Source organism: Onychostruthus taczanowskii, unplaced genomic scaffold, assembly GCF_017590055.1.
Source record: "Onychostruthus taczanowskii isolate IOZ18803 unplaced genomic scaffold, ASM1759005v1 scaffold4, whole genome shotgun sequence".
Taxonomy (NCBI): domain Eukaryota; kingdom Metazoa; phylum Chordata; class Aves; order Passeriformes; family Passeridae; genus Onychostruthus; species Onychostruthus taczanowskii.
The window spans coordinates 21,127,986-21,141,052 of record NW_024501459.1 but is presented as its reverse complement, the minus strand read 5'-3'; the positions used below and the strand labels follow the sequence as shown (position 1 = coordinate 21,141,052).

Sequence of the window (13,067 nt, the reverse complement as noted above, 5' to 3'; positions counted from 1 at the left end):
GAGGTCTTGTCCATCCTAAATGATTCTGTGAAATGGTGAGATGGTAAAATCCTAAAACAAAAACTGGCTGGAGGCCAATGCTATAGAATAGCTTTGCAGAAAGGAGCCCAAGATTCCTGGTGGCCAACAACTTGAACATGTGACTATTTTGAATGTGATCACATGATCACTTGAACACTTGTCCCTGTAGTGTGGGAGCCTGACCATTTACGGGGATGCATGAGCAGCAGCACAGCCACTGGATCAGACGTGAGATGATGAGACATTGCGGGTCAACATCCTGAGCACTGTCTTTAGCTTTGAGCTCAACAGCAGAAGAAGACTGACAAACCTGAATGGGCAGGGGATTATCAAGAGGATTAAAAGGTTAAAGAACAGAATTTATAAGGAGAGGGTGAGAGAGCTACGTTTTTTCAGAAAAAGAGAAGGATAAGGATGATTGTGGGGCATCTAATTACTTTTTCCATTTACTTAAAGGAGGGCTATGAAGAAGTCAGACTGTTCTTGGAAAGGTATTGTGAAATTTTGAGAGGCAATGACTGAATGTTTTATCAAGCAAAATTCTGAATGGATATAAAGACAAAAATATCCCAAAGCAAGAGTAATTAAGCACAGGACAATTATCCAGATGGCCATTCCTCTGAGGTAAAGAAAGATTTGACTGAACAACATCCTGAAAAGCCTAATCTAGCTTGGACATTAGTCTTTTGAGCAAAGGAATGGTTTCCAGAAGTGTCTTCAACATCAATTATGCTTTGATTCTTGCAATGAAATAATATGCAGGTGTGAAGTAGGAAAAGCTATGTGCAGACTCCTGATTCCATTCACTAAGATGCAAACAGCAGCATACAATCAGTGTATTATGTTTCTTTCTGCCGATTAAAGAAAAAACATAAGAATAATAATAAATGTGCATGTATTAGAGGGGGAGGTGTTTCACTTAGGCACACAGAGCTACACACCACTGAAGAAGAACTGGACAAAAAGTAACCAACCAATGGATTTATATTTCCAATATAGTAAATCCAGATATAGTTCTATGAGTACAAGGCAAACACCTTGAGGCAGAAACATCCCCCTTATTCATTACAGGAGACCTCAGTGATGCAAGGCAGCAGTGATGCAAGGGAGTTATGGATGAAGAGCAAATAAGTATCTCAGGATGTAGTCAACAAAAGTCTTTCTGAAATTTTGTAGCAAATTCCTTTTAAATTTTTACAGTCCAAGTAAGTCATGCAGAACTTGTGCACAAAGCCAACTCAAAATTTAAATTCTTGGCATCTATTCAAATCTTCTGATTCTGTTCATTCCACTGACAATAGGAAAACAAACAATTGATTGAAGATATTTCTATATATAATTTACAGTATTCATCTCCAAAAGAGGTCCTGTGCCTGTAAAATATCCAAGGAAAAGGAAAATACACCGCATTTCTTTTCTACATCTTTCATGTTTCCAAATGTTAATGAAACAATGCCCTTTATTTCTCTCTATCCTTGGGAAAAGAAAAAGGAATGGGGGGTGATGTGATGCCTGGATTAGCACAAAGAACTTCTGGGATTTTGACAGGGTGAAGAGAGAGGAATGTAAATAGTTTGGCTGCTCTAGAGCATTCCTTGCTTCCACGCAGACTCACGTGCAATACTGAAACTTCAGGAAAGGAAGAAGAAAATCTTCTCCAGGTCTCCCATTAGCCAGATTCTTGGAATAGTTGACTGTGTCTTGCTCAGTAACTCTTTCCCCAACTCTTGCTCTTATTTGTGAAGGTACCTCAATAGGTACAACAGCCATTCCAGTGGAATTAGTGCTTTGTCATTCATTAACTCCTACTATCTTAAAGATGCTGTCAGCCTAACTAGATTCCAAGTTTTGAAGATAAGAAATACATATTTTTTCTTAGGGCAAAAGTGTCCCCTATCTTCTCCTATTTTTTCTTTGTGTTTTTTTGTTTTGTTTTTGTTTGTTTGTTTTTGTTTTTTGTTTTCGTTTGTTTTATTTTGTTTGTATCAGCCCAAAAGCGGGCTGTCAAAGTGTGAAACTTAAACTTACCAGTCCGTGACAATGATTGGCTTTCAATATAAACTGAGGTATCAAGTCCCAATAATAAAGAATGACAAAATTCAAGAAATAGCTGCTGATCACTAATCACTAATATTCCAGATGTTCAGATGCAGGATCCCTCATGATGTACCAATACTCTTGCTAAAGAACTATGAAGATATTCAGAGGTGGATTAAATTTTAGGGACTTGAGTCCCTAAGACAATTAATGTGAGTAGTGGTTACTAGGCACAGAGAAGATTTTATAGTTTATTAGCTTTAGTGAAGGACAGTGCAACATGTGAACTCATAAGAAAATACCAAAGATTGGAGAAAAGTAGAACACCAAATAATCTCAAAAACCTACTTCTCAAAAATTTGTTTTCTTCATAATTTACGTAATTCTCCTTGTACATAAGGTGTTGCAGAACCACTATAATAACAGGATTTACTGAATAATACTCTTAACACTCTTTCTAGTCTTAAATCAAGATCAGAATGCATTTTGCAACTGACCACACAAACAACAAAAACTATGTATTTCCTTTTCCTATACAATTTTTTCTACATGGTACAAACACCTGCTCAGAGCTACAGTATTTTGCAGATGGAATTTTAAAACACCCAGTTGCAAGGCAGGGAAAAACCTACCTCAGTGGTGCTACTGGAAGCTTCCAGTCCAACCATATTAGCTTGTACCAGCTGCTGAAGAAGCTGCACTTGAGCCACATTGAGGAAGAAGTCCAAACTCGTTGTCATATTCACTTCCAAAGAATGACCACAGACCAAAATTTCCTGTGAAATTAAAGGAAAATACTATGTAACAGCCATTGGGAAAATAATTTTCACCTTCTATATAACTGTATTGTAATTCCCTGCTGTAGTCAATACTTAACATTATATATAACATTATATATAGTAGAAATGTGGTCTTTTTAAGAGAAACTGGTGTGTCATGCTTCTATAAGATGTGGCTTATTTTATTCTTTGCATGGCTTCAAGTTTGCAAGAAAAGCGTCTCATGCACAAGGACTTGTTTCCATCTCTTGCTAGTATCAGTGGGCTGTCAGAGTGTCCTTGGCAATGATTCCAATTCTCCTTTCCTTCCAAGAAAAAGATATCCCTTTTTATTTTTATTTAAACACAAACTCTGCTTGATTTATAATGAAATCATGTGTTGGAACTCACTGATAGCCAATCTGATTGATTTCTCTTTGCCTGTAAGCCATTCTTAATACCTTGGCAACACCAGCTGTATAGGCACTGTTTTACTGGTGTTGTCCAGCACAAATAAAGATCTTCACCACTGTTGGCAAGCAATAAAGAGATGAAAAACAGACAGAAGGGGAGAAGAACTGCTCTGTCTCATGAGAAGTTTGCACAGTGCTCAAGCTTTAATCTAAACTAGACCTCTCCCTTCATGATGGAATGTCATCCAGGGAATAGATAACAAGAAGAATGTATCTACAGAAAACACTGAAATTCCTGAACATAAGCATTAGCAAAGCTCAGTTTTGTTTTTTTTTTTTTTTTTAACTTGAATAACTTCTATGCACCCTGACCATACTGGGGTTATTTCTTTTTTACATTAAATAATTTTCCATTTGCCCTTCTGATGACCCTTTACACAGTATGTGAAGCTGTTGATTTCTTCTCTCTATGCCCTCTTGTTGTTATTTTCCAACAATGTACACCCACTGCATGTTGCAATACATCTCTAGTACCCTTTACACTCCTGTACCAATTTTGCTCTTCTTAGGAGGTAGTTTTTAAGGGAAATTATCCTTTCGAGCTTACAAAAATTTTCTGCTTTCTTCCCTATATAAAATGTTCTTCAGCTACAAACTAATGGCAAAAAGTCAGCCACACACCTTTTGTGTGTAACCTGCTTCACAGATTTATTCTTAACTAGCTGAACAACACACCAGCAACAGTGACTGTTAAATCTGAGTACCTCGAAGTACCCATGGCAAAGGCAGGAAAATGGATGCTTAGTGGCAACTTGGGGTCTTAGAAAGCTGGCTAAGAGAACTCAGCTTAACTTTCTTATTATAGACAGTCTACAGATAGCATTTTCAGGTTTCTTTATGAAAAGCTTGTGAATACAATGTTTTGTTATGCTGCACCTCTTCTCAACGCCATTCAATCACAAACTTTTAAAAAATATTGCTGGAAATCATTAAAGGATTCCCATTTTTGGAAGTGAGAATAGGCTTATCTATCCCTGGCTGGACTGCCTTTAGTATCAAATGCTATGCAAAAATTCTTTCTCCAGCAGAGAAAGAACATTTCAGCTCGTGACCCTTCTCCAGTTGGCAATTTGAAAACACATCTGAACACCTCAAAAGGTGGGGTGGTAAAATATTAAGATTATTCACATATTAAAATATATTAAAGCATATATTAAGATATATTAACATATATTAAAAGTTACACTATTTCTGTAGACACTTTGTACAAACCTCTGTGTGTAAATTCTCTGCAGCATCAATTTTTGTAAAAATAATGGCAGGAGCTGCAGTTATTCGAACGGTGAAATCTGTTAAAATTGGAGTTAAAATAGCTCTCCTTTCCTGATGCCGCCTTATGCTAGGAAACAAAGGGAGAGAAAAGTAAAGGTTAAATTTCATTATAAATTGTTGAGAGGCAAAAACTTTCCATATTATTCTTTACATACAGCACACAGAAAAATCTTCTTCAATACTAGTTTGGCATTTGATTGCTACCTTAATAATCTTTAAATATCGCTACTGTAAATCATATTAATTCCAATCCTGAAGGCAGACTTCTATCTTCACTTCACAGGATAAGTGTGTCTAAATATTTGACTCTTCAACCTATCTCCAGGCAGACACCTGACACTGCTTCTTCTCCTGTTTAATGCACTATACACAATAATTTTAGGAAAAATGCAAACTTTATTATCAGTATTTTTAAAACTTGTCTGTGGATGCCCTTCACTTTATAAATGGCTGTTTTGAAGCCTACATAATATTTGAATTTGTGCATTAAAAATCCCTGTTGAAGAAATATGATGAAACTGACACAAAAATGAAACACATGAAAACTTAAACTAGCAAATCCCATGCAACACTAGGACTCCCACATGAAATCTATAACTATTGTCCAAGATGTTTAGAATTATTTGAAAAAAAGTGATGTCAGTCTTCCTCAGCTCCTGTGACTGCTTGTTTTTAGTACTTTTTCAGCTAAATATCAACATTTACTTACCAAGAATATTTGTGTCATTAAACTTGATAACTGCATTTATTTTTTAGCCAGGAGTTTAGAGTTTTTTCTTGGTTTCTCTCCCCCCACCCTTAATCAAATAGTAAGGCTAGAAGCACAACTCTTATAGATGGATCACTAATAGCTTATGACAACACATTCCAAATGGCCAGAATCTTCTGGGTCAGGTCAAATAAACTATTGCCACAAAATGCCATCTGAGAGCCTCTGATGAGGGAAAAAAATTGTAATGAGATCAAGATGTGGTTCAGCCCCTAAAAGAGGATACACTTCAAATTCCAGGGAGACTCCTTCCATCAAGATAGCTTTTGATAATTCTTCTAACCTGTTATTGCTTGTAGCAACATGAAATGCCCACATTTCACCAAGGATAATTCTAAAAATCATCATAAAGTTATGGGTCTAAGGTAAGTTTTCCTATGCTTACAAAATAGAAAATTGTCAACTATGAAATGATGAAAATTTAAAGAACAAACTACATGGCTTTAGAGAAGAAGTGAATAGATCCATGTAGAACTCTTCATCAGCACATCAGTTACATTTCCCTGTATTAACTTGAATTTTGCCATCTGTAATGGAGACATGGCAGTTCAGGCATCAATGTAAATCACACAAGTGAGCCACACATGAACTATGCAATTAACAATTAGCCCCCACCATCAGCTAGAGTTATCCATGTTAATGTTATTAACCAATATGCTTATATGCCCATCTATGCAGAAATTACTTGACTGCATGCAGAACAGGTATTGAAATCTCTTGATTAAGAAGGGGCATTGTGATGCATAGTCTGGTAATGGTTCTGCAATGGGTTCTGTAGAAAAGCAAACAATCTCAAATACTGAGGATTTGTAAGCCAAGAGTTAAATCATAACCTGAGGTGGAATTCAGTCTACTGCAAAAGATACAAAATTCATACTGCTGAAGATACTAAATTTATTTTAGTGCTTATGCTATTTCAATTTTGATGCTTCAAATTCTACGAATAATTTTTTAAAGTGTCCTCAAAACATGTAGAAGGGATGGCGATCTATAAGGGAATATAAATTATACAGTGGAGGTAGGTCTTAAAGCTTTTAAATTTATTTAGGACAACAGTATACAGAAGAGCAGATGCCACAGAGATAGTATTGGCAGATCACAGCCCAAATAAACTTTTGCCTCAAATGGCCCTCACTGCTGAGAGGGCTGCACGCTACCATAAGAAGTGTGCAGCTTAAGAATAAGCCTTTTAGTGAGTGGAGAAAACTACCATCTTACCTCAAAAGCTTTAACATTTTGGTAGCTATATCTCTGTTGAGCTCTGATGATAGCTTTTAGAACAAGGTTAGTCTCATTAGATCCCCAAATTAGAAATCAGACTTGTTAGTGGCTAGTGAACATCTTCAACTTGAGAAAATGGTCTTACATTTTGGAGTTCTACAATTGTTTCTCTCCCTGCCACCACCTCCATTTTAGCTTCAAACTAAATTATTTTCTACCCAGTTCCTACTTCCCCTTCTCAATGCATGAGAAATAAATGCCTTTTTCTTTCAGGACAATGAAAGAGCAAAATAGTAGAACAATTCTACGAAAGAACTTGCAGCTATAACTATACTAGAAAACTTGAAGCTTCTTGAAATGCTAGTAAGTATGATTTTAATATATAAAATGGAGCTGTAAAGCAAGTTACTTGTTGAACTTCAAACCCTCAATTTGCTCTCTTCAATCATTGACCAAATTATTTTTCAGCTTATGCATATTCCCATATCTTAATTTTCATATTTTATCCTAGTAGCTACCCAGTACACTGCATCTTAAAGGACATTTTTGGTAATATATATTGATTACTGTTTTATTTTATTTTATTTTTAAAATCATCCTTATGTGCTATAGCTGTCTGGCTCTACTTACTACTTTCTGAATTTCTTGTGGGTGAATTTGAACCTCACCCAAATCAAGTATTAGGAAAATAATTGTAAGCACAAACAGAAGGCAAACAGAGCACAGTAAATAATGAAGGGAGAGGATATGAGAAAGAGTACAAAAGGAACAAAGAAACAAATTCCACTTTGAATTATTGAGTCTTCCACACTGCACCTAAGTGCAAGGCTAACTTAACACAGGTGTACGCCACATGAGCTTATGAAAAAACTTGATTGTGAAGAGCGTAATGATGGCTCTATGTCTGCAGCACATTCATTCCCTGGTTCATTTATGCATCTGTTATATATTTGTCTTGGAAAAAAAAGGAAAAGCTAGTATTTTAAAGATGTTAAAGCAGTTGATCATCTACACTTAAAAGTAAGTGCATTTGAAAGACCATATGCTAACGCAAAGGAACAAGGCAGTTAAGCAACTGTGATAAGGTTTGGAGGTGCCTTAGTGCAGAATCTGGGCTTTATCTGCACAATAACACAAACCCTGGTTATGCACCACAAATCCACATTGCAAAAATACAGGACAAAAATGGTCTCTGTCCTCAAAGGCTTACAATTTAAGTATAAGAAAAAACACACCCACGGACAGGGAACTATAAGTAAAATACTAACAGCAGCATGGGTAACAATGTCCATACAGTGGCAACCTGTCTTATGGTTTTTATATTACACTATAACAGAAATTAATTTTTTGGAAGGATTTCGAATAAAGCATTGCAATAACAGTGTGAATGTTCACAGCAAACACCTTTACAACACACAGGGGTGAGCAAGGCAGTGCCTCTTCGAAACACTGAACGCGTCAGTCTTGGTAAGCGACATGAAGAGGTCTGATGAGCAGGGAGTGTAGATGAGTCAAAGCAAATGAAAGAAGACATGAAAAGGGAAATGGATAGACAGGGGGTCTGGAAGTACTGTGAAAGCAAAGACATCTAATGATTAATATGACAAAGAATGTTGTGGGAAGAAGAGAGAAAAAAATGTGAAGAACAGAATTTAGCAATGGGAGCAACATTTGATTACATCAAATCAAATCATCAGTATTTGATTATATCCAGTCAGAAGCACGTTGAATTTATACAAAGAGGAAGGACTGCCAAAGAGATGATGTTGCTCTAATTAAGAAGAAGCGATGATGTGAGATTGGATAAGCTGAGAAAATGCACAAGTAGGACTAAGTCCTACTATTATGACTCTGACGTGGAAAACACTAAGCAAAACAAACAGAAAACAGGCCAGCAATAGCTAAACATAACTTAGACGTAAAATTTGGAAATGTTTACTTTTTATTAATTGTATTTTTTCTTAATAATATCTTATGTAATCTAGAATTTTATATATACTATATACTTATAAATTCACTATATACTTAAAAATTCACTAAGTCAGGGAGAAACTTGTATGCATTCAATACATGAACAACAATCAAAAGCACATTTGCATCATGTAATTTCACTAGCTATAGAAGGATGAGTCCTCATGGAGAATTTTGTGATGTGAAAAAGAAAAAAACATATTAGCATGAAATAGGCCACATAGTCAAAGTGTTCTCTAGTAGTCTTGAGGCATGTAAAATGTCAAAAGATGTTATTTAAGACAGCATGTTAACTTGAGACTTATGAAAGAATTTTCTCTTGCAGGCTTCCCATGTAGCTGTTAAAATCAGCTAATCCCTGATATACAAATGTTTTAAGATATCTAACTACTAATGACTAATTCACACCCTTTCAGCTTTCTGAGGTGTTGCAAAGACATGTCACATGGCAGTAAAATATCATAGCAACATTTTGAGGACCATCTAATAACCAAAATTGGAAAATAAAGAAGTGTACACTACTTGGCTGTAAAGAATTACTATTTTTGTATTATAAGACCTCAGTAATGCTAACTTCTATCTTATGAATAATGGTGTGCAGCATTTCTTTGCTGTGGATTAACATAAAAAATAAAATACCCCTCTTATTGAGAAAGGCTTTGTACAATATGAATACAAGCACAACTTAAGGTACCACAAAACACAACAATTAAAATAAATTACTGAAAAAAATGCATTGCATTTTATTCCAAAAGATTCAAGGGGAATGCCCTCACTTTCTTACACAAAGATCTAGAGATCAATTTTTTTCTGATCTTTCTCATTAGAACTTGGCAAGCTGCCAAGAACTTTCCAAAAAAGCATGGAAATGAAAACTATTCAAAGAAAAATCTGCAGGAAACCTTTCAGAGGATCCTTGCAGTGGTATTTTGTTCAGTTTTGTACAACAGATCATTGGCTCCCTGATGTACTCCATGAGAGCTGTTCCAGATGGTGGTATGCCAAGGACAAAACTGTAATGCAGTATATTGCCACACTCAATTCATTACCACACAGAGAAGTAATGCGTTTAAGCTCAATTATTATTTTTTTTAAACAAAGTTTATTCAGGCTGCAGGAAGCAGAAGTTGCTGCTGGGAGCTGTAGAAGGATTGCACAGGGATGGGGGCGAGGCCTCAAGAGAGGATATATTTCTTTATTTCCTTCAGGGCTGTTGTTTTTTCCATTGAGTGGAGGGAGAGGGAGGAGGAGATCTGCAAGCTGAAAAAGCAGTTTTCAATCAAGAAAACTTCTTTCGGTTAAGTACTCCCAGCTCCCCACATGCTGTTTGGTAAAGGGAATAAATGTGGACAGGTTTCATTTGTACATAACCTTATTAGAACTGTCTGACTGTTTCCAGTATTCTTTTTATATATTACACCATTAGGGAGCTTTTTATAACATCCATGGTGAAGCATAAACATTTCATAATGGAAAGAGTTATGATCCCTGATCCTCAGTACAGCACAGCATCTCGACAGTTTTTTCTGCAAGACTGCATCCACCCTACCAGAGAGTTCCAGTTCCCCCATTCTCCTTGGCATGACCTGCAGAGACAAAGGAGGGATCACACCAGCATTTCACTGTAGCCCCTCTTGAAGAATATTACACTAAACAACTGCAAGAATTCAACAAGTTAGCCTTAGAGTATGACAGCTTGCTTTCCAAACTGCGGTGTCATGGTTGCGGGGGGTGTGTGGAAATCAACCCCTTAACACATTAAGTACTAGAAGAACTGAGCTCTGGAAAAAGTGGTGTGAAAACTCAAAGGATTTACTTTCAGAGTAAAGATTGCAAAAGCATTTAAATGATAAATTATGTCAAAAGCTTCAGATACTTGTGTGATATCCATAGATCTCTGACTTACAATGGGTTGGTTTTCATGCAAACTTTTAAAATGAGGCCAAATTTAAATTGTAGATTAAATTACAACATAATTTATTTAAAAATTTCTGCAGTTTTATTTTTAAATAATCCAATAATGCTTTTAAAGATGGGAATGGAAAAGGAATGGCTGGTATCTATGCTGAAGTTTTCTGTAAAGTAACTATGAAAAACCTGGGAATAGGGTGGATTCTATACTGCCTCACATAGCATTAAAGTATTACAAAAATGAGGGAAACAGATTCCAAAGAAGAATCTTTAAACCCAGTGATCCTAATATACCACAGCACTGGGTAAGAATAAACAGAAGTATAGTAAAACCAAACAAAGAAATTAACCCTAAAATACCTCAGCAAAAATCATTCATTATGTTCCAGGTTTAACTTATCTAAGAAACTTAAAGAAATCTAAAAAATGGTATCAAAATTAGATTAAGGCATAAAGCTTTTGTGGTATTTCCAGTAAATATTAAGATAAAATTAACCCTGGAAACAGTAAACACCACATAAAATTTCCAGCAGCCGCCCTCTTGGTGCATGCTAAAATAGCGCCGTGGATGGCAGAGCTCAGCGCAGGTTCTCCCAGTTCTCAACACATCACTTCCACAGGTCATAAAATAAACCCAGATACAGCAAAAACTGAGTGACAACTAAAAAGAAAAAATGCAAAGATCCTGAAAAAGCTTTAGTAAATATGTAAAATTTAAAACCAAAAAGGTAAGAAAGCATTCATACTTTTTCTTGAAAACAAGCTGGAATTAAAATTTTGTAATTGCACACCAGAAAGGAAAACCTAATGCATTTAATTACAACTGTTCCAAATTAAAACCTAAGTAGAAGATTCATTCAAAGGCAATTTTAAACCAAACATACTTATTTGTATTCTAATAAAACTTCATTTTGGAAGTCCACTGAGGAAGAATGTCCAAACAGTAACAGGAAGAAAAACCAAAAAGAGAACTCATGATTGTCTGTAACAGCTGCTTCCCTTGTCCTATTAGCTTTTCAGGAATCCCACCCAATTTACTATCTGAATCTATAACCATAAAGCTCAGACCCACAGTGTGCTGGCAGTAGGATTTCAGTCACCAATGGCAAGGAAAAGGAAAGCCAACCTCTCAGTGGCTGGTTTTACTATGTTAGCTTAAGTTGCAAATTGGTTGCAAGTCCTTTGGAAATGAACGTAATCTTATTTTTCAAGATATTGCAGTGGATGTGGAATTTTGGGACAAAGAACCTCACAATGAACTTGTCCAACATCAAGGCCCAACTAGAAAGTCATAAACATTTTTCAAGGCTAGGAATTTAAAATTAAAAACCTCTATGGAATTATATGAGTTAAAAAGCTAAATCGTTAAAGACAGTAAAGAACCACATGATCTTATATCTTATATATATGTCTGTGTTAAAATTTTTATCTGCACTCCTGTGACTCTTTGTAATTTTATAATTTCTTTGGTTAGAGCTGTTTTTCCTGCCCTCTGTTTTTCAATGATAAACTGGAATTTATTATTGACCACATCTTTTTCCTGCATGCTCTCCTCCAGAGTGAGCTTATCTGCCCTCTTGGCCTTCCATCAATACATCACTTACAAAGCTCAGTCTGTGTGCCATCCTCATGCAGCCTTTGCTACAACTTGCGTTATTTTTAGAAAAATCTGAGAAGAATCTCCCATTTTTCTGAAAATTAAACCAGAAGTAGTTATTTCCGGATGATTCTGCCTGTTTTTCTGTACCATTTTTAGGAACTCATGCCTAAATGGAGATACGAATTATACTTTAGGAACCATAAAATTATGCACACATTTCATAAAAATCAGATTGTTTCTGCATGAATTAGATAGAAAGGAGTTTTATATGAAAATAAATAGCTAAATGTATAGGCAAAGAGGCATTTACTAACAGAAATGCTTCTAAATCCACAAAATTACTTTTGAAAGCTTGCTCTTGGCCATCAGACATTATTCCTGCCAGTTCGAAAACTGGAATCTGCTACACAGTCTGTAAAATTTAGTGTCAAACTACTTGCATGATTTTTTAAGTATAAAAAAGTATATTAAAACCAAAATAAATATTTAAATTTTTCACAAATTACCAATTAATCCCTCCAATTTTATATTTGAAAACGTCAGAATTTAAAATAGCAGGCAAGTGTATGCATGCTTTGTCTTTCAACCCTGTTTAACCAGAGGGTGGGGCTTTGTGTGCACATATACAATACTCAATAAAGGAAACTTAGCTGAAATATCTAATTCTCAAAATTCATCTGGTTTTAGTTACAGAAGTGCAAAAACCAATTCAGAATCAATTGGAAAAGTTCTACTTTATCCCTCTCTAATTTAGAAATGTCTAAGCTGGTTTAACTCAAGCTTTGTAAAAATACAAACAAAAGAAGTTTAGAAAAAAAAGAGAAAATACACCACCACCACCAAAACACACTCTACACCCAAAAAAACCCCAAAACAGAAACTCCCATTGCTGATAGAGACTGACAAGCTGAAGTCTCAGCCCTGGAGTTATTTTTATGGAGGGACAGTAAGTCACTTGGAGAAGAGCTTATAATGGAAGCAAAGCACACAGTAACTAGACAGTAACGACAGTGTAACAAAAACAGTAATATGCA

The 13,067-nt window shown here is 35.7% G+C and overlaps 1 protein-coding gene across 7 annotated transcripts in view; it reads right to left on the bottom strand.

The window, feature by feature from the left end:
* Positions 1-13,067, bottom strand: part of VPS13B (vacuolar protein sorting 13 homolog B) — a 429,942-nt gene that overhangs the window by 139,444 nt on the left and 277,431 nt on the right. For all 7 annotated transcript variants that reach the window (XM_041413097.1, XM_041413101.1, XM_041413100.1 and 4 more), the window contains 2 exons: positions 4,502-4,628; positions 2,691-2,834 (listed from right to left, as the gene is read on the bottom strand). In XM_041413097.1, the coding sequence (XP_041269031.1) occupies positions 2,691-2,834; positions 4,502-4,628 (271 nt within the window). The remainder of the gene's footprint in view (positions 1-2,690; positions 2,835-4,501; positions 4,629-13,067) is intronic.